The 24496-nt window shown below is 42.9% G+C and overlaps 2 protein-coding genes across 3 annotated transcripts in view; one reads left to right on the top strand and one right to left on the bottom strand.

Moving 5' to 3' along the window:
- The window catches only part of DOCK2 (dedicator of cytokinesis 2), a 448837-nt gene that overhangs the window by 85818 nt on the left and 338523 nt on the right, over window positions 1-24496 (bottom strand). The window contains exons 28-29 of the mRNA XM_003268643.2: window positions 11926-12024; window positions 9155-9249 (exon numbers count right to left, since the gene is read on the bottom strand). Coding sequence (XP_003268691.1) covers window positions 9155-9249; window positions 11926-12024 — 194 coding nt within the window. The remainder of the gene's footprint in view (window positions 1-9154; window positions 9250-11925; window positions 12025-24496) is intronic.
- INSYN2B (inhibitory synaptic factor family member 2B) overlaps window positions 14347-24496 on the top strand; it is a 118828-nt gene continuing 108678 nt past the window's right edge. Inside the window, exon 1 of one of the 2 annotated variants that reach the window (XM_003268644.2) lies at window positions 14347-14816. The gene's annotated coding sequence lies outside the window, so the exon portion shown is untranslated. The remainder of the gene's footprint in view (window positions 14817-24496) is intronic. The other variant, XM_030825189.1, reaches the window with a different exon arrangement.

Below are 24496 nucleotides of genomic sequence, written 5' to 3' on the forward strand. Positions count from 1 at the left end.
TGGGCAATAGTGAGAGTCTCTCTCAAAAAAAAAAAATTAATAATACTGGTCAAATGTCATGCATGTTTCACATTTTGGTACTTGTTGTCAATTTGCATCTCTCCTTAAGTGTCTTCCTGTCCATGTTGTTCTCTCCTTCCACCTTGCCAAGCCCTTCTGACTGGTCTTGCAGCCTCCAGTCTCTTCATCCTGAAAAGCTCCTTCCCCTAAAGGACAGCTCCATCATATCAATCATTGACTTCATGGCTCTCCACTGCCTACAGGGTGAGTCCAAGCTCTTTCTCTGGACAGTCTCACCCCTCATGATGGGACCCCAACCTTCTTTTCTAGGCTTATTTCTTGCTAGTACCCTGAGTTTCTGGTATTTCCCAAATCCCTCTCTATGTTCTTTCTTTGTGTAGAATGTCCCTCGCCTTCTCATCTATGAAAGTCAGGATCCTTCATGGTCATTATCCTTCATGGTCCAGATCGAGAGCCTTCTTCATTTAGTTTTCCATCATCCCACCAGCCTTAAGTGACTGAGACCACCCCCATTCTCTGAGGTTATTTCTGGCACCCCTCTTATGAGCACACTTTATATCCAGCTGTCTGTGTGCAGTCGCATCTCTAATTTCAGACTATGAGCTTCTGCAGGGCAGGGTCTGCTGCACCCATGTGTACCCCAAGGGATCCTCATTGCAACTCCCTTTCCCAACGTTCATCATGGTCTAGGATGATTTACTTGTATGACTCAGTAACATCTCTCTTCTTTAGTAGATTCTACTCTTCTGGGAATCACAGACTCCCTCTATGCTCTCACATACTCCCCAGTCCACATGACTTTAACTCCTAAATTTGTATCTCCATCCCGGGCCTCTCCCCTAAACACCAGCTTGCACTCCAGGTCTATGATCTATACCCATACTTGAATAACTTTTTGGCATCTCAAACTTACATGTCAAAAACTAAACTCTGGCCACCTGCCCTCCCTACACCCCCCCCCGAAATACTGCTTTCTGTAGTCTTCCCAACTAAGTTAAGGACAATTCTATTCTTCCAATTGCTCAGAGTGGGGTGAAAAAAGGAAACAATTTTGGTAACATCCTTGACTATGTCTTTTTCTCATATCCTACACCTGGACTTTACAGAACACATTTGCATATAAGAAGTGTCCGCTCCCAGGGAACAAGAAGGCTGGGTTATTTACACCTTAGCTGCAGCCCCTCACTGGTTGAAATTTGCCCCAGTGGGCAGAAAGTCCCTGGTACTTCTGGCCTGTCCTGCAGGTGAGCTGAGCACTCTGTAGCCAGACAAAGCCCAGGGAAAGAAAGAAGTAGGAAAGCCTCAGGGTGAACGGGAAATGTCCACCAAAGCTGCCGGTGGATTTTGGGTGGCCCAAGAGTCGGTGGGTGGAGTATCTGCAGCATTTGCTACACCAGGCACTGCAGGGCCAGGTGTTCATTAAAATACTTTCATGACTGTTGAACACAGAAGGCAGTGTATCCCGGCAGTGGGATCACAGGATTTGGACACACACACACACACACACAAATGGGTGTGATTTCTGGCTTTGTTACTCTCCAGCTGTGTGGATTTGGAGCCTGTTAATATCACCCCTGAAGTTTCAGTCTCCTCCCTTGTGAAATAGCAGCAATGTAACCTTTTTCACAGGGTCACTAGCTGAGGTGGCTTCAGAACCCTCTGGACTGCTTCATTCTTCTAAAGGCAAGAGCCAGACAACAGGGCAGACAGAAGACAGGGATCAGTCAGCAGCCAGTTTTGAGGCAGGCAGCACCATACAAAAACAGAAATAAAAATCCCACAAAATCTGCCGCCCCATCAGGCTGTCATAAAGTGAGATTTCTTTGGTTTTGTTAGTCTGTTATTCACCAATATGTCTTGGAAACAACATCGTATTTTGTATTCTCCCCTTAAAGATTAGTTATCTGATCCCCCTGATGGAAATGCATTGAATGGCTGTCATATTATATGTAAACATCTCAGAACCTTGAATACAATACCAAAGAGAGGGCTTTCACACATTCTCAGCACCAACAAAGCTATCAGTCATTCCAGTAACAGTCATTATTTTGGTTGTCAGCTTAAACTTGTCTCCAGCCTAAAGACCACGAATTGATTTGCCCCTGTGCTGATGATGGGGATTAGTAGCAGGTAAATCAAAGTTCCTCCCTTTCTCTAGAGTCTTTCATAGCCACACACTGGAAATCAGAATATCACTTAACTTTGGGTGCCCATGTTTGGGTTTGGAAGAGTAAGGCATTGTTCTTCTCATTTTTCTTATTTTTTAAAAAACAATAATTGGCCAGGCACAGTGGCTCACGCCTATAATCCCAGCACTTTGGGAGGCCGAGATGGGTGGATCATGAGGTCAGGAGTTCGAGACTAGCCTGGCCAACATGGTGAAACCCTGTTTCTACTAAAAATACAAAAATTAGCTGGGCGTGGTGGCGCGTGCCTGTAATCCCAGCTACTTGGGAGGCCGAGGCAGTAGAATTGCTTCAACCAGGGAGTTGGAGGTTGCAGTGAGCCGAGATCACACCACTGCACTCTAGCCTGGCAACAGAGCAAGACTCTGTCTCAAAACAACAATAATTGTACTTAAAGCCTAAGCACTCATATAGTAAAGTGGGTTAGGACGAAAACACACTCAACTCTATTACTCTCAACAATGAACTTGAATTGTTGAAAACAAAGTTCGTTATCAGATCTCAACCTCGCACTTGCTGTGTCTCGTCTGTGTTGCTTAGTGGCTGTATAGGAGAAAGAACAATCCCAACCACGCTTTTCAACTGTCTGCCAGGCTCCACACTAGGGCTTTCCACGGATTCTTTCTTCTGTTGCTTTTGTTTTACTAATGCTCACATATCTCTGAGTTAGGTATGGTTTCCACTTTAGAGACATGAGTTTAGGTAACTTTCCCAGTAGCCCAGCCAGCACATGTAAAATCAGGATTTACATGAAGTTACACAGCCTGCAGAATCTAGGTATTTAACCACAGGGCAGTTCTGTCCACAAAGACATCTCTGTAATTCTGTTCAATCCAAGCCGTGAGCTCACTTTACTAATAATGACAATGATGGAAGTATCAATGGCCATAATTCATACGGCCTGTGCTAACAGTTCTACAAACGTTATTTCATTTAATTCTATAAACTGAAATAGGAGCTACTGTTATACCCATTTAACATAAGAGGAAACTGAGCCTTAGAAAGAGCAAATCATTTCCCCACATTCAAACAGCAAAGAAGCAGAAGAGTCCAGACCCAAACTCAGGTTTGTCTTTCTCTAAAGTGTTTTCAGTTAACCAGAAGGACATACTGGCTCCTTGAACTTCCGGCACTGGCATGCTTCCACTCATGCCTGCCATGCACGCAACCCTTCGCACTTCATCCGCATAATTCTGCTGCCTGCCTACAGCTGACTGGGTCCAGGGCCAACACGTGACTCCAAGCAGTCTCGTATGGGCTGGCCAGCAGCCCATGGGTCGTCTTATGGATATAGCACTGTGCAATGGAAATACCCAAGCCTGGACAGAAGTAGATCCATCCTTTCAAACAGCCCACAAGGAGGGACAATGCAATCTGAGCCTTGAGCAGAAGCCATGGGCAGCTGATTCCATGAGGAACCAGAAGCCATATGCGATAGAGCAAGGAACAGATAAGTCAGCTGTTGTGAGTAGGAAGAAGCTGGCAAAAAGAAGAGCCAAACCCAGGCTTGCTATCCTCAAAACTGTTCCGTGTGAGGCCTCACAGAGCCTGCTGGCTCGAGTCCCCAGCTTCCTACTTCTCTTCATGTGGCAGAACAAATCCTGGTGTCAGGAGGCAGCCGAGAATAAGCCTATACACACTACATGTACTACTCCCTGGCCCGGGCCCAGGAATGGTAGGTGCACACAGAGTCCTACAGGCGCTGCAAGCCTGCCAGGGTCACCTTCCCACTCAGCCACTCTTCTGAGCTGCGGCCCTGGGCTGGGTGGTTGACCTCTGCGAATCTCAACTGCCCCATCTGTAAAAGGAGCCATGTGTGAAGACTAAATGAGCTGCAGTACAGGAAGTAGGGGCCCAGTGCCTGGGCACACAGATGTCCTCAGTACGTGTCAGCTGTTGTTGTTATGGTTATCCTTAACTGCCGACTGCCTCAAAGTTCTGGGGCAGGAGGATACGAGGCTGATGATACTCCCATGTGACAACACAGCATGGACCCATGCCCACAGGCAGTATCATGTGAATAAAAGAGAGGAGAGGAGGCGGACATGCCCTATCTGGTGAGATTCACCAAGGGAGAGAAAGGGACACTCCAAATCCCAATCCCCTGTCATTCATGGGATGTAGTTGATTCTACTGGTTAGAACTAAAGATAAAAGCATTGGCTGGGAGACACAGACATCCCTCCTCTTGAGCCACTGGGATATCCATTCTCCCACAGAGCCTTTAAGTGCCTCCTTTACAACAACTAAATGCTCCATGGACCAAAAGGTTAGAATGAATCGGCATATTCCAGCTCAGTGACAGGACACGGTTCACCCTAAGTGCCCGGAAACATTTTCTGCATCATTTGGGATTCCAGTTAGGGATGCAGCAGGCTCCTGGGATCAGGATCCTGCAGCCAGCTGGATGTCAGGATTAGGTGTTCTTTGCTGATTAATGAAACCATGAAGAGGTAAGCTGGGCACGGTGGCTCATGTCAGTAATCCCAGTACTTCGGGAGGCTGAGGCGGGTGAGTCACCTGAGGTCAGGAGTTCGAGACTAGCCTGGCCAATGTGGCGAAACCCTGTCTCTATTAAAAATATAAAAATTAGCCAGGCATGGTGGCGTGCACCTGTAATCCTAGCTACTGGGCGGGGGCTGAAGCAGGAGAATCACCGGAATCTGGGAGGTGGAGGTTGCAGTGAGCTGAGATCGTGCCATTGCACTCCAGCCTGGGCGACAGAGTGAGACTCCGTCTCAAAAGAAAAAGAAGAAGAAAAAAAAACATTAAAAGGGTTCTTTCTTTCTGGATTATATGGATTGGAGGAGGTGGGGACCCCAAAAATAAATAATCACTACAAATTAAGGTAGGTAGGATGAAGGGAAAATGGGTGTCAGTGATTCATCAGCACACTGATGGAACCACCATATGAAAAGGTAGACAAGATCCAGCCCAGATTTGCTGCTTCAGTGAAGTAGTTTGGATATACCCCAACCATAGAAATAGAAATATAAAATAAAAATAACTAACATTTATGAAGTGCTTGCTATGTGTCAAACACTGTTCTAACTACTTTCTACATATTGCTTCATTTTAGTTCCCACAAATATCCTTTGTGGTAGGTATCATTATTAGCCACATTTTACAGTGAGGAAAACAGAGTCTAGAGTGGTGAAGGAACTTGGCTCAGATGGAATTTGAATCCAGGCAGTCATAAGTCCTAACTGCCCTGTTCTGCCTCTGGTCTCTCTCTGGGCTTCGAATTCATGACAGCAACTGCAGCTTACATTTCCATGGGAATATTTACTGTTTCTCCAGCTAGACCATAAGCCCTCTGCCTTCTGGGATCATAGCTTAAACTGGCCTGTCCATTGCCTAGAACCCTGGATGCCCATGAAATTCAATAAATATTTGGTGGTTGACCGCATTTAGGGTAACTTCAGGGATGTGCATAAATCCTAAGCCTCCTCAAAATGTTGGATTTCTAGAGTGAGGTGCAGATGGAAGAGAGGTAAAAGAGGTTTCTAGGCATAATCTTGTTCATTTACAACATTATAAAGAACTTGATCATTTAAAAATTAACGACATCATGTAAATCAGATCTTACTCAGTGTTGCAGCTTACCAAAAAGAAAAACGCTCTAACAGGAAGTATTTCTTGCAGGAGATGTGTCACTATGTCTGCATACACAAACAGTACACAGCTGGGGAGACATTAAAATCTAGAAAACTCCACTCCCTTTTCCAACAAACAGATAAGTAAATAATAGATGACTAATGTATACATAATACAGAAATCATAAGTGATAATAGAAAAATTATAAAAACAGGCCAACTATAATAACATACAGATCATGGAAGGAAGGAAGAAAAGTTAGTTGGAATGTCCAGACATACTGACAAGTGAAGTTGGCCCTGACCACATGAATAAGCTGCACCTTTTTGGAGAAAAGGAAATGGTATTCTGGGGAATACTGGTCTGGCATAAGTCATGGTACACGTTCTGTTTATCTAAATTGGGTTGAAACTGTTCACTAGTGGCATGACCTTGGAGAGTCACTTCACCTCTCCGGGCAAAATGCACTTAATAATATGGAGATTACTTTGGGAGGCTGAGGCAGGCAGATTACCTGAAGTCGGGAGTTCAAGACCAGCCTGACCAACATGGAGAAACCCCTTCTCTACTAAAAATACAAAATTAGCTGAGCATGGTGGTGCATGCCTGTAATCCCAGCTACTTGGGAGGCTGTGGCAGGAGAATCACTTGAACCTGGGAGGCGGAGGTTGCAGTGAGCTGAGAGCACACCATTGCACTCCAGCCTGGGCAACAAGAGAGAAACTCTGTCTCAAAAATAAATAAATAAAACAACAATAATAATAATACAGAGATTAAGAGCATTGGTTTCAATGAAATGGCTTCCGTTTCTTTTCAGCAATGCAACAGGAAATATGTTACTTATCTATTCTGTACCTCAGCTTCCTCTTATATAATATGTGGATTGCAGTTGTTCTACATTATAAAGTTGTTGGGAGGATTAAATGAACTAATTTCATGTAAAGCCTTTGCAACAGTGATGGATCTCGGTACTTAATAAATGTTAGCTATTATAATAGACAAAATGCAAAAATAGAACATTTCATGTGTTCTATAAACATAAGACATCATTTTGGCCAGAAGATGAAGGAAATCTTCGAACTAAGCTATGTGCCTGCGAAGAGAAAAAAGTAATCTTTTCTGGTTGACATTAACGCATGCTTCTTTAGTCTAAGGCTAAGTTCGTTGTCATCACCTAGTGATGGCAACGCTATTATTATTGAGATTTTCCTTGATCCTGGCACTGTGCTAAGGAGTAACTCATTCTATTCTCATACACACAAAGCAATTTTCATGAAATAGAAACTACCATTATCCCCATTTTACAGACTAGGAAACTAACACTCCAAGAAGTTAAATGACTTCCCAAGAAAGAGAAAGTGGCAGAATTAGAGAGTCTGAAGCTCAGGCTGTATTCTGGAGTCTAACTTTTTTCTTTAATTTACAAAACATAAGTACTTGGCTGACCCTTAAGAGATACAAATCTATTATTTCTATTGAGGGGAGATTTCCAATTTATTAGGTCCCTTAGGAAATTACATTCTAATTTTCTAGGTATAAAGAAATAAGGATTACTGTATCGTTTCTGGGGGCCTTTCCCAAAAATGACTAAAGTTTGAATCAAGCTGGGATTTCAGGAGGAAATATTCCTTCAAAGCACTCCCATGGGACCCAGCACATGTTTCTTCCAGAAGGACTGTGTGGACAGCTCAGAAGGGGAAGTTGCCTGGCCAGGGCTCCAACCCCAGGACCCTGGATCAAGGCTGGACATCTGTGCATTCACCTGCCCATTATTTAGTCCTCTTTCTGGTAACAACTTCTAGATTTCCCTTTGAGGAACTACTCTCTCTGCTTCTTTCCTTATTCCCTGACTTTGTGGTTTTGGTAGAACTGACCACACCACCCACCCCCAGTTCCAAAGGCCGGCCATGAAATCCAAGCCTGACTTAATAGCACATTTCATTCAGCTGGCCGCAGAGGTCTATGGATGGGCACGTAGCTCAGGCCAGACCTTTGAAGACTGGCCTCAGGATCTTTTCTGTACCTATAGGAAAAGAAGCCTTTTCATTCTATTGTGGTTGAAAATACAACAAGGAATATACCTGCAACTTCTACAGCCCATTTTCCCCACTATGAAGACAGCATCTGCCTGAGAATAAAGTAAATAGAAGAAGCAGAGAGAGACACACACGCAGATTCCCTACATTGCTATTTGAGCACCTGGATACATCCATGCCTGAAGCCACACCTCAGGGCTCTTTCAGTTATCTGTGCCAATACATTCTCTTTTTGCTTGGGCAAGTTTGAGTTAGTGTTTCCTCTTTCCTTTCCACATCAGAGAATTCTGATTTTGTCTTTTTAACTTCTCCCCTTATTCTGCCCTCTAGAGATATTTCTATTTTTGCCAGACAATGCTTGTTTTTTTTATATAAAACAAGGACAATAGGTAGAGGGAGATAAAACTAGACACCAATATAAGATGAAGGGCTTTCCATGAAAGAATCTAAAACAAATAAAAGAAGCCAAATGAAGGCAGGGAGAAAGAAAAGAGAAGAACCAAGAAGATGCTGTTTTAAAGGAATTGATGGGCAGGATTTGAGAATCAGGTTCTGAGAGAGGCTTGGGGAAATCCAAGGAATATTAGAAACAAACCCAAGGGAATATTAGAAAAGATTAATGAATGTTATAATTTGGATTTTACTTTGGTGAAATAAGAAACGTAGCAGCAAAGACTGAAATTGTTTAGAATTACTTTTATCTCTTGTTGTGTTGGGCCATAGGACATCTAAGCTATACTTGGGTTACACTGATAGTCTAGGACATGTTAACGGGTATTACAGATACACACATAGACACACCAAATGCACATCCTACGTGCAAATGGATGGGCAAATGGAATGCTGTACCCTAAATCCTCCTCTCAGAAAAAAATCACATTAGCACATTAGCATATTAAAAGCTCGAAGAAGTCCTGCAGCATGGAAATCTGTTCAAAGCTGTTTAATTTAATGCTTCCTAAACTTATTTTACCATGTCACAGAATATATTTTATTATTTTTTAAAAATTAAAATAATATATTTTTAAAATGCTTTTCTAAGATCTCCTGTCCCAAGAGTTTAGGAAAGGCTTCAGAGATGAAGTATGATATTCTAACTGGGATTTGAAAAATGGAGAAGTTGGGGACGACTTTTTGAGTAGCTTCAAGATTGGTGAGGAGTCCTTCCCTGGGTTTAAAGATAGAAAGAAAGGATGGCTTAACACTTTGATTTCTTTTCAGCAAGGAGAAATTGTCCCTCACTTTAACTCGAAATAAGTGATCTTTGAAGTGAGGGCTGGGTAAGGTAGCTTTATGGAAGCAGGTAGCAGCTCACCTGTTTTGAACCATGCTCATGGCCATCCAGTCTCCAGGGTACACGTTCTTTCCAATGAGGTCCTTGAACATGATGAAGGTCTCCATCAAGAAGTCCTGAAACAATGAAGCACAGCACACGTCATCCTGTTTTACAGGAACTCAGAGCTTGTTGGCTGTTTAAATTTTTTTGTTATTATATTCTGGAGGGAGGAAAAGGGAAGGGACACAGCCTTTCATTAACTAAATTAAATGGAAGCTTAAAGATTGAATGCTGGAATGCTGTTTCCCAAATGTCAGTGGAACATGAATATGGGATGTGAAAATGCTCTCAAAATAAAGCACTATTAATTCCATCTTTGGGAATAAAGAAGTAAATGTACTCATTGATGTGGCAATTTTATAATCATTTTCCCAAATATGTATTTGAGAAGGAAATAATCTCACTGTATGAAAGCATCTCAGGTCATTGAGCAAATAAACTCTTATTAAAATGAACATCTAATTAGCAGTGCTGTAAATACAGCTAATTCATATGTCACACACACACACACACACACACACACACACACACACACACACACGAGCAGATTAGATGAGACACAATGACGGGAACTCTTCCTCTCCTTTGAAGAGGTTCAAAGTGGACTTCAGCACCCTTCACTAGATTTTGCAGTGAGCCATGCTTTTTCTCCATCTTTGGAAAACACAAATTAAAGAAAAATCCAGAGGCCAGGCGCGGTGGCTCACGCCTGTAATCCCAGCACTTTGGGAGGCCGAGAAGGGTGGATCATGAGGTCAAGAGATTGAGACCATCCTGGCCAACATGGTCTCTACTAAAAATACAAAAATTAGCTGGGCATGGTAGCACACACTGTAATCCCAGCTACTGGGGAGGCTGTGGCAGGAGAATAACTTGAACCCGGGAGGCGGAGGTTGCAGTGACCCAAGATCGCGCCACTGCACTCCAGCCTGGTGACAGAGCGAGAGTCCGTCTCAAAAAATAAAAACTAAATAAAGACAAATCTGGATAGCTAAGACCAGAACCACTGGCACTGAGACCCTTTTGAGCTGGAGGTAGTGAAGTCATACCACCAGGGTGCTTTAGGCAAAATTTAAAATCCAGAGGAAATCCGTTCAGAGTTGTTTCCTTAAGTTGGTGGTTTTCAAATTATTTTAACAGCAGAATTCTTTGTTCAAAGAAAGTCTTACCTGGAACCCAATATATAAAATATATAAAGGTAGGACAGCTCTGGTGGAATTGTGTGTGTGTGTGTGCATGTGTGTGTGTGCGCGTGCGTGTGTGTGCATGTTTATGGTAAAGCATAGTGAGGATAGGAGGAACATAATTTGAAAATCACTGCTTTAAGCTAAGTTGCAAAATTCTGGAAATGACATTTGTTCCTTTCCAGCAATCTTTGTTGCTAGGGAAAACTACCTCAATACTTCAAGTCCTAGTTTCCACATCAGCAGAATGGGAATACTATCTACTTCAAAGGCTGACTGTGAGGATTAAGTGCATACTGCCAATCAGATGCTTAGTACAGAGCCTGGTCTCTTACAAATTCTCATTACATGTTGATGATGATGGTGAGTATTATTATATTGTTCATACTTGATGTCACCTGGGGAAGTGTGGATATCATCACAGGCACATCCCCTTCCTATGGAAATGAAGAAGGCTCCTGGCTCATAGATGGGAAGAGTGGCTTCTTAATGAGAAGAGATAGTGTGGTATAAGGGTTACAGTCAATGTCCAGACCTTACCTCCACCACATACTAGCTATGGGACCTTGAGCAAGCAGATTGTAGACTTGTGAAATGTGACTCCTAATTCCCATGTCATAGTTTTGTGAGGGTTATGTAAGAAAATGTATATATTCTATCATTAAGAATTCCATTTCTTACCTTCTTCCCCCAGAAACCTTTCTTTCCACAGAGGATCAAAAATTAGGAGTCCAGTTTTTCTGTTTCCATGTCTTAAGATATAGGGAAATTGGAGGTTGAGGGAAAGGTTCCATTTCTTGCTAATCTTACTCCAAGGGAGAGAACATCTCACTAGTGAATGGATGAAGGGGTAGGGCATTGGTTTTCTAATGATTCCTTTTTTTTTATGGGCCTCTCTCTGAGGTTGATCCAATTTTGGTGCCCCTGGTCTCTCCAGGGAGAGTTGAGAATGACCTTAAGCAGTGGGGCTCCTGAACCTGGTAGCAATAAGACAGAGAGAAAGGAGGCCACTCTGAGGGCAAAGGGTGCTCTGCTCAACCCTTGGGGCAGGAACAGCCTGGGCTGGGCTCTATGTTAATGAAGTCATCAGCTGCAGAGGTAGAAGCCACAGGCCACGGGTAGACGGTCTTGCAGCAAACGCATCCTGAGAGGCTAGAAGGGGGCCCAGAGACCGACTTCCTCTAGGCATTTGTGATCTTAATAAGAGCTATATTTCAGTGAGCACTTACTACGTGAGAACTATTGTGTTCTCGTGCAATCCTTTCTTAGCCCTATGACATAAATGATATTATCCCCACTTTACAAATGGGGAAACTGAGGCATAAAAGAGATTCACCTGCCCATGGTCACACAGCTAGCAAGTGACAAATCCTAGATGAAAACCTAAGACTGTATGACTCTAACAGTCATGATCTTAAACCCCAACATGTCTGTGATTCCTCAACAAATATTGGTTAAGTCATATGTACATTATGTCATAGACATGCAGGTCTCTCTGACAGGGACAGAAGGCATGTTCCAGAGACAGAAGAGTTCTTCCTCACCCCCAGCATCCTATAGACTCACCACAAGTTCAGAGCTGGTCTGGAAGGTCTCAATGTAGAAGGAGTAGTGCTGGTCACCCATCTGGTTTAAGATGGCTGTCATACATGCCACAAAGTGACTCTGCAAGAAATGAAGAAAAATACCATAAATAGTTGAGAGAGGACCATGGAAAACTTCCCTGTGAGAAAATGTCTCCTTATGGCTCATTCATCAAAACAGTATTTACTGAGTACTATTATGTGCCTGGGACTGTAATAGGAGTGCCAAACATAACCATAACACCTGATCCATTACCTCTCCTGCTGTTCGCACATTGGGGAAAGAGCACTGTACTTGTGTCAGGAAATCCAGCCTATTTCAAAATCATGGAGACAGTTTCATTTTATGACAAATAATTTTACATGTGTAAGTCCCAATCGTCTCATCTGTCAAATGGGACAATAATTCATCTGAATCTACCTCTAGAGGAGTATCAAAAGAATCAGGTGGCTCCTTTAGCATCTTGAAATGCACTAAAGTTCTCTGCAGAGGAATCTGTAGTTGGATCACCAGGAATCAGCCAGTGGCAACCCAGCATCTCCTGGGGCCTGCCACTTGGTAAGGGCTGAGAGGGATGAAAGAAATGAGAAGAGATGTCCCTTGCTCTTTGTGAGTTCATGATCTAGTTGGGAAAGCAAGATTAATCCATGAGAGAAAAAGAGTAAGACCCTCAATTGGCAAAGCCAACTAATTACCAGAAAGATTCAAACAAGAGGGAAATCAAGGCCGGGACACAGAGAGGAGACCCTCGGAGCAGAGGAGGAACCACACCCTTTCATGTCCCAGAAGATATCAGCATAGCCTTTTCTGCTTCCTCTTTCCCAGATTTTATCAGTCCATATCAGGGTGAGTTTTCTGTGTCTGCAAGCAACATTCAGGGAGATCTATTCCGGAAACTGCTAAACAAAGCACTAGCCATGAGTCCACCAGGGGTGAGAAGTCATTCTTGACTGTCTCTTGCAAGTTTCCATTGGGGCTGCCATCTTGGCCAAATGAAGTTCCACTGTGGTCCAGCCAAGCACGGGCTTGTGGAAGATGGCCTGGCTGGAAGTATTATGTTTGAACCGAAAAAAAAAAAAGCATTTTTACCATAAACTGCTGCCTTTTTCATATAAAAAGTTCCTCTTTTGTTAATAAAATAACAAATATGAAATATACACAGGCATACCTTGAAGATATTATGGGTTTGGTTCCAGACCACCACAATAAAGTGAATATCACAATCAAGCCAGTCACATGAACGTTTTGGCTTCTCAGTGCATATAAAAGTTATGTTAACACTATATTGCAGTCTATTAAGTATGCAATAGCATTATGTTTAAAAAAATAAATTTTACTTTGAGAACATAAACCTTAATTTAAAAATATTGCTAAAAAAAACTCTAATGATCATCTGAGCCTTCAGTAAATAGGAATCATTTTGCTGGGCGAGGGTCTGAGCTTGATGCTGATGGCTGCTGACTGATCAGGCTGGTGGTTGCTGAAGACTGGAGTGGCTGTGGCAATTTCTTAAAAAAAGACAACACTGAAGTTTGCCATAGTGAAGTTTATTTATGGTGCCCTAAAACAATTATAATAGTAACATCAAAAGTCACTGATCACAGATCACCATAACAGGTATAATAATAATGAAAAAAATCTGAAATATTGCTTGGATTTCTGAACTGTGATGCAGAGATACGAAGTGAGCACAGGCAGTTGGAAAAATGGTGCCAAGAGACTTGCTCAATGCAGGGTTGCCACAAACCTTCGATTTGTAAAAAACAGGTATCTGTGACGCATAATAAAACGAAGTATGCCTGTATGTATATATACATGTGTATATATTTCCTCCTAGCTTTACAATTTCGTTCCAGTGGTAGAGAAAAAGGAAGCCTTTTGGAAAACTGCTTCTTAAGCTTTTACTCTCCCAAAAATAGCTCCCACGATATGGATTTTCATTTGTTTCTAGGTTCTTTTCAATTGGGAAGTTAGGGATAGCATGCTTCCTTGTCAGCAGGAACAGCGATGTAATTAGTGGGTCCCAGAACAAAGTAAAAATGCAAAGCCCTTGTTTAAAATTATTCAGAATTTTGAAACAGCCATGGAGCCCTTCTAAGCAAGGGGCCTGTCATGACTACGAAGGTTACAAGCCCAGGAAGCTGGCTTTCCCTGCCAAGTGACCACCACACCCGCACACCATAAATGACTAGAAAACATGCAAATCCGGCGGAGATCACGAAGCTGGGACTCTCAGGGACAATAGCTGATGATGCTTTATTGATGGGAACCTGTACCCTCTACACTGGGTGGCACCTCCTTGAAGAGCCAGAGTCAAATTCTTTTTCCTGCTCAGGCCCCCAGGGGGTGGTAGTGAGTGCGTGAAATTATCCCTTTCAGACTAGACAGAACACCGCCGTCACTGCTAATTTAACCAGCTCCCACTTAAATCAAGAAATAACCATTATTCTCATTTCTACCTCCAGCCAGGCCAAATGCAAGAAAGGAGAAACCTTAGCATTTAAGGGGTGTAGGAGTGTATGTGCATGTGTGTGTGCCTGCATATGTGTGTGTGTGTGTGTGTGTGTCTATACACACACAGGAGCGTGTGTTTCCTCTGCTCCCTCTATCTCTCCTCTCCCTTCCTTAAAGAATTCAGCCTGTGGCCACTAGAGGTCTTTTCTTTTCACATGGTAGCTGCCGAGCAGTTTGTTCGGCTTTTTATTTATTCCTACGTGAGCAGACCCACTACACTTCTTGCATATAAACAGTGAAAATTACAATATAAAGGACTTATTATTCCTTCTTTTGGAGTAATTTTGCTGCTGGTGAAAGCCTGGCTCATTGTGCAAGGAAGGGGGACCATCCTCTGCAGGTAATTCCACTGCTTCAAGGTAAGAGATGTGGGTAGGTTTTATTTTTTATGATCGATGATCCTCTAAGGGAAAATGCGATCGTTTCCTGGACAATAGTTTACTTTTAAAGCTTTGGCTTAAATGAACAGTGAGACTGGGAGCTTGTGTGTGTGTGTGTGGTGGTATGTAGTGGAAAATCCACCATTGTCAGAACTGCAGGCTGCCCCAAATGCATGGATATGGAATGCTTGTTATTTCCAATGGCTTGATTTGAATTTGAAGGGGGGGAAAAAAAGCAAAGAAAAACAAACCTTGGATCTCAAGTTGCCTGGAATTGCCTTGAAAAGGATGGATTGTCTTAAGCGTTGTTTAGAGAAACTTCCATTCTTCATTTTAAAAGATAAAAAGGGAGGGGGATTCTAGTCCCCATCTAGAGAAAGTGGCTGTTTTATGAAAAAAAACCATTATCTTTTCATTAGGAGTTGGTCGGTGTGTTGTAGTTCACTGATCAATCAAAATTACTTTTACCAGCTTGTTAATTTCTTAGTTCTCACTACCACATAGAAAAACCCGGTTGCGTGCCTTTCAGTACGATTTGTAGTGCAATGTGACTGAAGTTTGGACAAGTTACCTGCATTTGGCTGTTAATGAAAAATGACAGTGTTTTACTTCTGACTAGAAGCATCTTTTTTTTCTGCTATGGTGTCTAGCCCCCTTTGGTATCAGATCTGTGGGAAATCACATCCAGATGAATGATTGATAACCTGAAATGGAGTGAGAAATGAGCAGCAGCTTCATATTCAGAAAAGTCTCCTTTCTGTCATTTGGATTTTAAAAACCACCTCTTTTGTCATACAGCGATAGAATCATGGAATAACATTTTGCTTCTCTGATGTGTGTCTCTTTTTCAGTAGTTTCCTCAAAAATGGCATTTGTGTCCTGCCCCTCTGTACAAGTTTGAGACCTTATTTCCATATCCACCACGTCTTAAATTTTTAGGGGACATAGGAATAGGGGTGGGGGAATGTTGATCAGACTGCATTTGCCCTAGCAACTTAGACAGACAGCCCTAACACTGACGTTGTTCAAACTTTACAGCGTAGAAGCTCGAACTCCCAGCCCTGTCAGAAACCTGGAAAAGCCTGAATATTGCATCGGGGACAGAGGGGTGGAGGGATCCCTTATAGTCTCCAGGCTAGCAAGAATCCCCCTCTTTTCATCCCTGGCAGAAATTCTGTAATAGACATATTTACTACCTAGGAATGAGGCAGCCACTCATCCATATCCAAGCAGCATGCCAGGATGGGAAATTGCTTCTTAAAACAGAATTCCAGGGAGACTTGCATATTAAATTCCAGCAAGAAATTGTATCCGAGACTCTGGCACAAACCAGGCAGTGTCACCTCGCTCCGATTGGGATGGTTTAAAATGTGGCTAATGAATCACAGCATGAAGAGACACGGTTTGAAACTAGGTCAAACGTGTAAAAATAAGTGCAATCATCGCAGGCGCTTGGCTGATGAGGGGCTACTTAACACCTTGAGTGGCAGGGCTTATTTGCTGTACAGAACCCTCTTCAGTGATCGAAGACAATCAATCCTCTTAATTAATTCAGCCCATCGGGACGTAGGGAGGTCTTGCACACTTGGAAGCTCCAAAGGAAAAGAGGGAGGGTCTCTTCACCGTGTGATGGTGAGAGAGAAAAAGAGAAACCCAATATTGTGTGATCAAAATTAATTAGCTGGGATACTAGGTGATTGTGATCAGGAGATTAGCACTCCCCAAATCATTCCACTCTTTTGCATTAAAAAATTCATCATCATCATCATCATATTGATAATGCCAATAATTTTAGTGTACAACATTCAACTTAAACGTATCTATTTAACAACCTCTAATGCAAACACACCTACACACACACACACAAACACACACGCACACAGCCAGGACCCCTGCAGTGCCAAGTGAACTGAGGGAAAGGCTACCAGTTTGCCCTGCATTGGGAAACAAACAAAATAGGGGCGAGGGGCATGGGTGCTGCCTGCCCATGCATCCCCCACTCACCTAAGATTAGTAGGAGTGATGAGATCGCAGAGGGAGAGAAACAGCCAACTTCGGAAGCTTGCTACCTAAATGCCAACATTACTATGTGATACCAGCTGGTGACACGTTGCTATAGTAACTTCAAATAATGCGCACGACCAAAATAAAATAAAATATAGAAAGCACCAGTGAGAGGAGATGAAGGGAAAGTTTGCCGAGGGAGGCTGAGAGAGAGATGAAAAGTTCTTTCTAGGAGCTGTCCTTTGGAGACTAGGAGTGGCCGAATGCACTCACAGGTTGCTTCTCTATTCACCCCCATGTCTGCCATCTGGTTATGTAACAGATTTTATTCTTGGATGAAATTGGTGCTGTCTGTGTGGTGGGTCCAGGACTGGAAGTGGGAGGCTTTGGTGTCAGGAAAAACAGGGACTCTAAAACCCATTCATTTTAGAGCTTTATCAGGCAGTTCAGAATTGTAATTGGGAGCACCCTTTGGGAAAACTAAGGTGTGCTGTCTGTCCTTGCGTTCTGGGCTCTGTGCTAGGTGCAAAGCGTGGAGCAATGAGCAGGACAGATAAGGCAGTGCTCTAAAGGGCTTACACCTGGTTCTGCCAGGATGCAAGCATGAGAGTGGGGGCTTAGGAGCCAGAAAGCCTGAGTTCAAATCTCAGCTGTATCTCTTACTAGTTTTGTGACCTCGAGCAGGGTCTTGTGTCTCAGTTGCCTCATCTGTAAAAGGAGACAAAAATATTCCTTACTTCGCACGGTTTTGGTGAGGGTTCAATAAATTTCTGTAAAGGGCTTAGAATACGGAAAGCCCTCGATAATAGCAGCTATTATTAGTATTGTCTTGTTGCTGACTCAAGTCCAGAGAAGCTATGCAGATTAGCTCATTGAAATTCCTGACCTGGACAGAGGAAATGATGACTCCGCCTACCCATGACTATCTATGGACACATCAAGCGCTCCTAATCACAGCTTGGGATGAACAGCTAAGAGCCTCTGCCGCTGAACATGCTTTTGGTTAACAACATGCCACTGTTCAGTAAGTCCAGTGTGTGCCTCTTGGAACAAAGCATGCTGGGAGAGTTCTTTCATTCAGAAACAGTTGCTGGCAGGTAGGAAAAGTGACAACAGTGTCCAAATCGTTCAGAAGCCTGAAAAATAACTGTCTTCATCAAAAACTTAGTTCCCCAGTTGTTTGGCTTTAAGAAGGTGTCTGTCTTTGCGTGCAGTGACATTCTTTGGTTACCCAGGGCATCCTGCTGTGCAATAGAATAAACTGAATCACCTTCTTTCCTAAGAAGCTTCTTGATCCACAAGGTTCATGTGGCCTGCTACATGTCAAAGGCATAACATCACAGGAAAACAGAAAGATGCCACTTGGATGTTGCATACGCTGGGTGTGCCCTGACATGTTCCATCTGTACAACATGGCAACTCCAGCAGAGTCAGCCATGTGCACCCCTGCCTGACGCTGTGGGCATTAATGACAGATCAGCTCTCAAGCACAGACGAGGGGCCAGAAGCGCAGGCTGCTTTGAATCAAGGCTCGAAGAGGAGCCTGAATTCATTACACACTCTTCATTTGAAACTAACACCTTCTGATCCTGGTTGGAGCCTGTGCTTATGGCTCTGTGGTGTGAAATCACTTTAAATTTTCTTTTTTTTCTTTTTGAGATCACTTGAAAACTTCTAAAGTATATGATGAGATGTTTAATCACAAGGGGAAGTGGAAGGAAAGAAAATTCCATTCATTCATTCCTGTTGCCCAGGGCCCTACATTCATCATCTCAATAGCGACACCAACTGCTAGGTGCCAGAGGCACAGCAGTTACTGAATCCTCTCAATAATCTCATGAGATTAGCTTTATGCCCATTTTATACAGGAGGAAATGAGATGCCTGGAGGTCAGGTAGCTTGCTTATGCAGACTTTTAGTATACGGTGACATAGGACCTAAAATTTAGGCCTTTCTGACTCTAAGCCCTGTGTTCTCTTAAAAACCTGCCATGTCTTCCATGTCAGCACTCTCATGGGCAGAGATTTATGTCTATTTATTCATTGTTCTTTGTCAGAAGCTAGAGTTGAACTTGCATATTGCATGGGTTCAATAAATATTTGTTAGATGGGAAGTTGAATTTATTATAGAATTTCCCATCTCTGAAAGAATGTTATAGGGACAACCCCCTCCATAAACTCTGAAAAGTTAGGGTCCTGTGTTGACTACCTTTGCCTTAGGAGAGGCCAGAAATGAAAGAAGTTTTGTTCTACCTCTGAACACATCCCATCTTAAATTATATTCTAGCAAGCCAGAGTGAGATCATTCTTTCACACATTCCTTAATTCAACAAATATTTCTTGAGCACCTACTGTGTGCCAGGCATGGTTTTAGATGCTGGGGATACGGCTGAGAAAATTACCAAAGGCTTTGTTCTGAAGAAGCTCACATCCCAGTTGGGAAGAGCCAGGAACAGAGGGAACACACTTTAAACAAGGAAATATATATGTAAGATCATTTTATATAGTGATATGTGCTACTAATGAAATATTACAAAGCAATAGCATGGAGATGGAGTATCTGCCCTATTTTCAATAGGATGTATCATAGTGGCCTCTTTAAGAGTTGACATTTGAGTAGACACCTGAATGATGAAAATGGGTCATGCAAAACTCTGGCAGAACAGTAGATGCAAAGGCCCTGAAGTGGGATGTGCTTGGAGTGTTGGAGGAGCTGAAAGAAGTTCAGTGTAGTGGAAAGGTATGACTGAGGGAGGGCTCCATATATGATGAGGTCAGAGAGACAGGCAGCAGTCTGATCCCATGCGCCCTTGGAGGCCCATGGGATCAGTGAAAGAATTGGGATTTTCTCGTAAGCGCAAAGAGAAGCCATTGATTTGGACTTTGAGAAGCTTGCTCTGGCTGTTGTGTGCTGAAAAGCTCTCCTCTTTAGAGAAGCATTTTCCATTCTTTCCACACCAGCCCATCTCCAAGGCATTAGACTGGAGTTGTTCCCAGGATCAGGAGTCTGTGAAAAGCACAAATTATGTTTTAGATGTTGATTCTTCCTCACTCCTGGTGGTTGTCACTCTTCAGCAAGCATTTCTTGCTAAATGATTATTTTTTAGCAGAATCTGGCCCTCCTTCAGCAGGTGTGGGCATGGACTTTAGTTTTACATTGAATCCATTTGTCTTCGAGTCCAATGGGCTCATCTCCCTGTCATGCAGAGTTGAATGAACAGAAGCCTACTTTTGGAGGCTCCCAGTCTCTGGTTAAAGCCATTCAAGTCTGGGGGCCTACCTGAGAAGCCTGCTTGCCAGGAGAGGGGTTATCATTCAGGATAACCCAGTTTTTAATGGAACAGAACATAATTATCCTGTTTCTAACTCTCTCCATGGAAATATGTGTGTGTGTGGGGGAGGGGGGTCACAAATATGATTGCAAAAAGAACAGGTTCAGAAACAAGGATTTATTCTCCATGTATACAACAATGATGGGCTTTTGTGCCTCACATTGAACATCTCAGGAAGGGCTGTGCAGGAAAATATGGTATATTCCTCAGTTCACACCTCCCTGAGAAAAATCAATACCAGGAGCATTGCTAGGGTGTGGAGCTCTGGATAAGGATCCTAAGCAGCTCCCACTCTTTCCTGCAAACATGTGCATCCAGGGTAAAATGACACCAAGGTCAACCTTCCATGGGTAAAGGTGTCCCGAAAAGGATGTGAAGTCTCAGACAAGAGGTATTGTGGGCTAAACAGCAGTAACAATAATCATCATTTCAAGGGCTAAATACATGTTAGATACTGTGCTAAGCCTCTATTTCCCATCTGAAAGGACTTTTCATAGGGTCATAATAAGGGAAGAAAAAACCAGAAGAAAGAGAAGTTAGTATTAGTCATATGTTTATGTGTTAGATGCTGTTAAAAAGTACACTGATGATCGTAATAGCCAACAGTTATAGAGTACTTACTATGGGTCAAGCACTCACTATGTATGCTTTATCTTATGTAATCCTCCAAATTTTCAGTAGATGTTGGTAATACCATTTGTACTTTATAGATGAGAAAACCAAGGAACAGAGAGGGGATATAGGTTGCCTAGATCAGCTTGACTTCAGAATGCTTTCATTTAACTTAGAAAAAAAGGAGACTATCATTTTTGCAAACATGATATGATCTTATTATAATTAAAATTAAGCTATACCTCAAAAGAAAATGAAGAAAGGAAAGGTGTGTGATCGGTCACCTCACCACCTCTCCCTCTGCTGAATTAACCTTGAATATTAGGAAACATCATTGACATCTCTTGTGCCTATATAGAAGTGGAGGAATGGATGATGGATGGATGGACAGATGGATAAATTAACAGATGAATGAATGAATGAATGAATAGATGGATGTATGGACATATGGATAAAGCTAGCTAGATGATATACACAGATAGACCAATTGGTAAAGTTACACAGTTACATAGACATAAGCAGCCCTCTTAATGACTATTCTCTATGGCTGAGGACACCCCTCCTGTTTTCTGCATTACTTGGGGTTTGAAGGCTAAGAAGGGTTCTGTATGAGGTACCAACACCGCATACTAGGAAATATATCTAGTTTCTCATAGATGTAGCTTTTCCAGCAGGCACTGGACACATCCTAAGTCCTGGGATCAATGCCAGCTCTCCTTGACATGCTCTGGAACTCTGGACAAATTGTTTTACCTCTTGGACCCTCAGTTCTCTCTTTGTAAATGGGGATAACCATGCTGGCTCTGCAGGACTGTAGTGACAATGAAGGTAGAAGACACATGCAGAGGGTCCCTTAAAGAGCCTGGCACACATAGGTATTCAGAAAGACTTCTTGCAATGCTCAGCCTCAGTTCCATTCCTGGTTCGCGAGGAACAGTCTGTGATCCGCCAGAGATGTGTAGAGTTTGCTTTTGGTTCACTCGTAGAGGATGATTTAAACACCCCTGTGGAAATGGGGGCAGCTGCATTGCGGGTAAGGATTTATAGTTTCTTCCATTTTTCTCCCTTTACAAAGCCTCTATTGTTTAAGGGAGTGGAGGGGGCAGGCAGATAAATATGTTCACAGAACATCAGGTGACCAAGACAGAGAGCTTCCAGGAGGGAAGATTACTTTGCGGATAAAAGGATTTCTTCAGTTTACCTCGTTTTCCTTCTTGAGGAGTGAAGGTCTCTCACATCGTGTATTAAACTTCAAGCCAAACATATCATCCATGCCTCTTTTAGCACTTCCTCCCGCTTCTAGTTGTTTCTGCTGCAAGAGATCTGCTAGTCAAAGCACATTCAGGTACTAGGATCTGCTAACAGCTTATTGGGGAGGGGGGTGGTTTCTTGGAGTTGGCACCTTTGCAAACTCTGCGTTGCTCAATCCCGCAGTGCTTAACTGCAGCAAGAACACACTGAATTCTTAGTCCACATTGGAGAACATTTTTCCCACTTCCTAGACAATCCCTCAGTCCTCATTCCCAATTAATCAATCAGTTATCAAATATTTATTTAGCACTTATTGTGTGTAATGAGCTATGTCAGGTATGATCATGGTCCACACACTGAAGGTCTCAGACTAACAGGGGAGATTTTATCCACCTATCATCTATCTATCTATCTATCTACCTATCTATCTATCTCACAGTGGCTCTCAACTGGGGCAATTTTGGCCCTCAAAGGGCATTTAATAATGCCTTGAAATACTTTTCATTGTCAAAAGTGATGGAGAGGTTGCTACTGACATCTATTGGGTAAAAGCTAAGGATGCTGCTAAAATATCCTACAATACATAGGATAGCCCCAACAAAGAAAATAATCCAGCCCCAAATGTCACTAGCACTGATGTTGAGAAGCTCTGATCCATAAAGAGGAAGATACATTATGATACTAAATGATAAGTGCAAAATGCATGCTATAGGTAAGGTTTGCACTAGGCTTTTAATAAGCAGGAACAATCTATGAGGGTAGAAATACTCAGGGAAAATTTCATAGAGCATGTAGGATTTGAGAAACTAAAAGACTGATAGAGATTGAGCTAAGAATGGGAAAGGACATCTTAGATCAATAATAGAAAATATATTTTATTTTATAATTTGATTAATTTAATTGATTGGTAGTGACTCTCTGGGGAGTTGTGTTGGAAATAATTCTAAGGCCAAGTCCTAGCTCAGCAGGAAAGAGTGTGGCAATCAATTAGTGATGTCTGCCAAGGGCAAGGGCAGGGAGTGGTAGTATATGTACTGAGAAATTGCTGCTTCATATTTATATGTTGGAACAGGATGACGAAAGTGGCAGAGGTGGAAATGAGCAAGGTGCCTGGGTACAGCAGAAGTTCATGGGTGACTACGAGAGATATTTGGAGGGGAAGACTATGGAAGGGCCTTGAATGCCTGGCTAAGGGCTTTGATCCTCAATCTGTAGGTAATAGGATGCCATGCAGGCACCTGCCTACTGTGTTGCCTTCAGGCCAGCTCTGCTGATGAGGCCTTGAGAACTAAAGAAAGCTACCCAAAGTCCTTGCTCTTCATTTCTATAAAGGGAGTACTATTTCATCTGTTAACAGCAAAAACTGGCAGAATCATCACGCTCTGGCTTTTATGAAGCTGATCCCCATGATGAGAAAAATCCTATGAAGCTGAACTCAGAGATAACTGTTTGAAAAGCTGACTCCAAGGGTTCACATTAATGAGCTCCTGTAAAGCCCTTTTGGATAGAGCATTCCTTCTGATGTCTTTTGTGGAAAAAAAAAAAAAAGGCTCTAGGAGGAAAGGGGCAGAAGAAAGTGGAAGTCCATTCCTAGGGCTCACGTGCCAGCTGTGGCTGACCCCTGGCTAGGGCACTGCATAGCCAACCCAGCTTGTGCTTCCTGTCAGGCCCCAGCTCCCTGGCAGGCTGGCTCCTTCTCTGGCAGATTTCTCCCTGCTCTGGGAATGATACTTCATTGATTCATTGGTTTGCAATTTTCCAGATGACGTCATACTTGATTTTGTTTTTGTTTTTGTTTTGCCTTTCTTTCCCTCTGTTCACCTCTCACCCCTGAAATTCCCATTTGTCCCACCTTCCCTGTCCTTTGGAATGGCAGCAACACCTCCCGATTACCATCTTCTGCAGTCCGCATTAGCTGCCTGCTGACTCCCTCTCCCCGTCATCATTAATAAAGGTGACACTGTAGCTTGGCATGAAAGCAGGTCCTCCCCCACCTGCCCCACCCTCCCCTGTCTTGGAGAGGATGGCTCCCTGACTGCAAAACCCCTGCCTTTGAAGGTTTCTTCCCGCACCCGGCTCCCATACCTATATTCTGATCCACACTCAATTAAAGAAAAATCAACTGACACAATGAAAAATGCCATTCAGAGAGCTGGCCTGGTGGAGCCCAGATATCAGATCACCTTATTAAAGCCCCATATCTACTAATTCCATCTAGAAAAGAAAAAAGATGTCACAGTTGTCTGGACTGATTTTTTCTTTAAAATCTCCCCTGACTCTTTCACCTTGGCAGGGCCGGAGAAATCCCAGCAAAAGTCTAATCAAAGTTAAAGCTTAGAGTTAGAGAGTTGATGGGGAGGATGCTTCTTGGGAAGTATCCTGCAAGCCAGCCTACCTGCAGCACATATGGGGAAACCATGGACCAGAGAGGTTGGGTGGTTTCCCCATAGTCACATTACAA

This window comes from Nomascus leucogenys, chromosome 2 (genome assembly GCF_006542625.1).
Source record: "Nomascus leucogenys isolate Asia chromosome 2, Asia_NLE_v1, whole genome shotgun sequence".
In the NCBI taxonomy this organism is placed as follows: Eukaryota; Metazoa; Chordata; class Mammalia; order Primates; family Hylobatidae; genus Nomascus; species Nomascus leucogenys.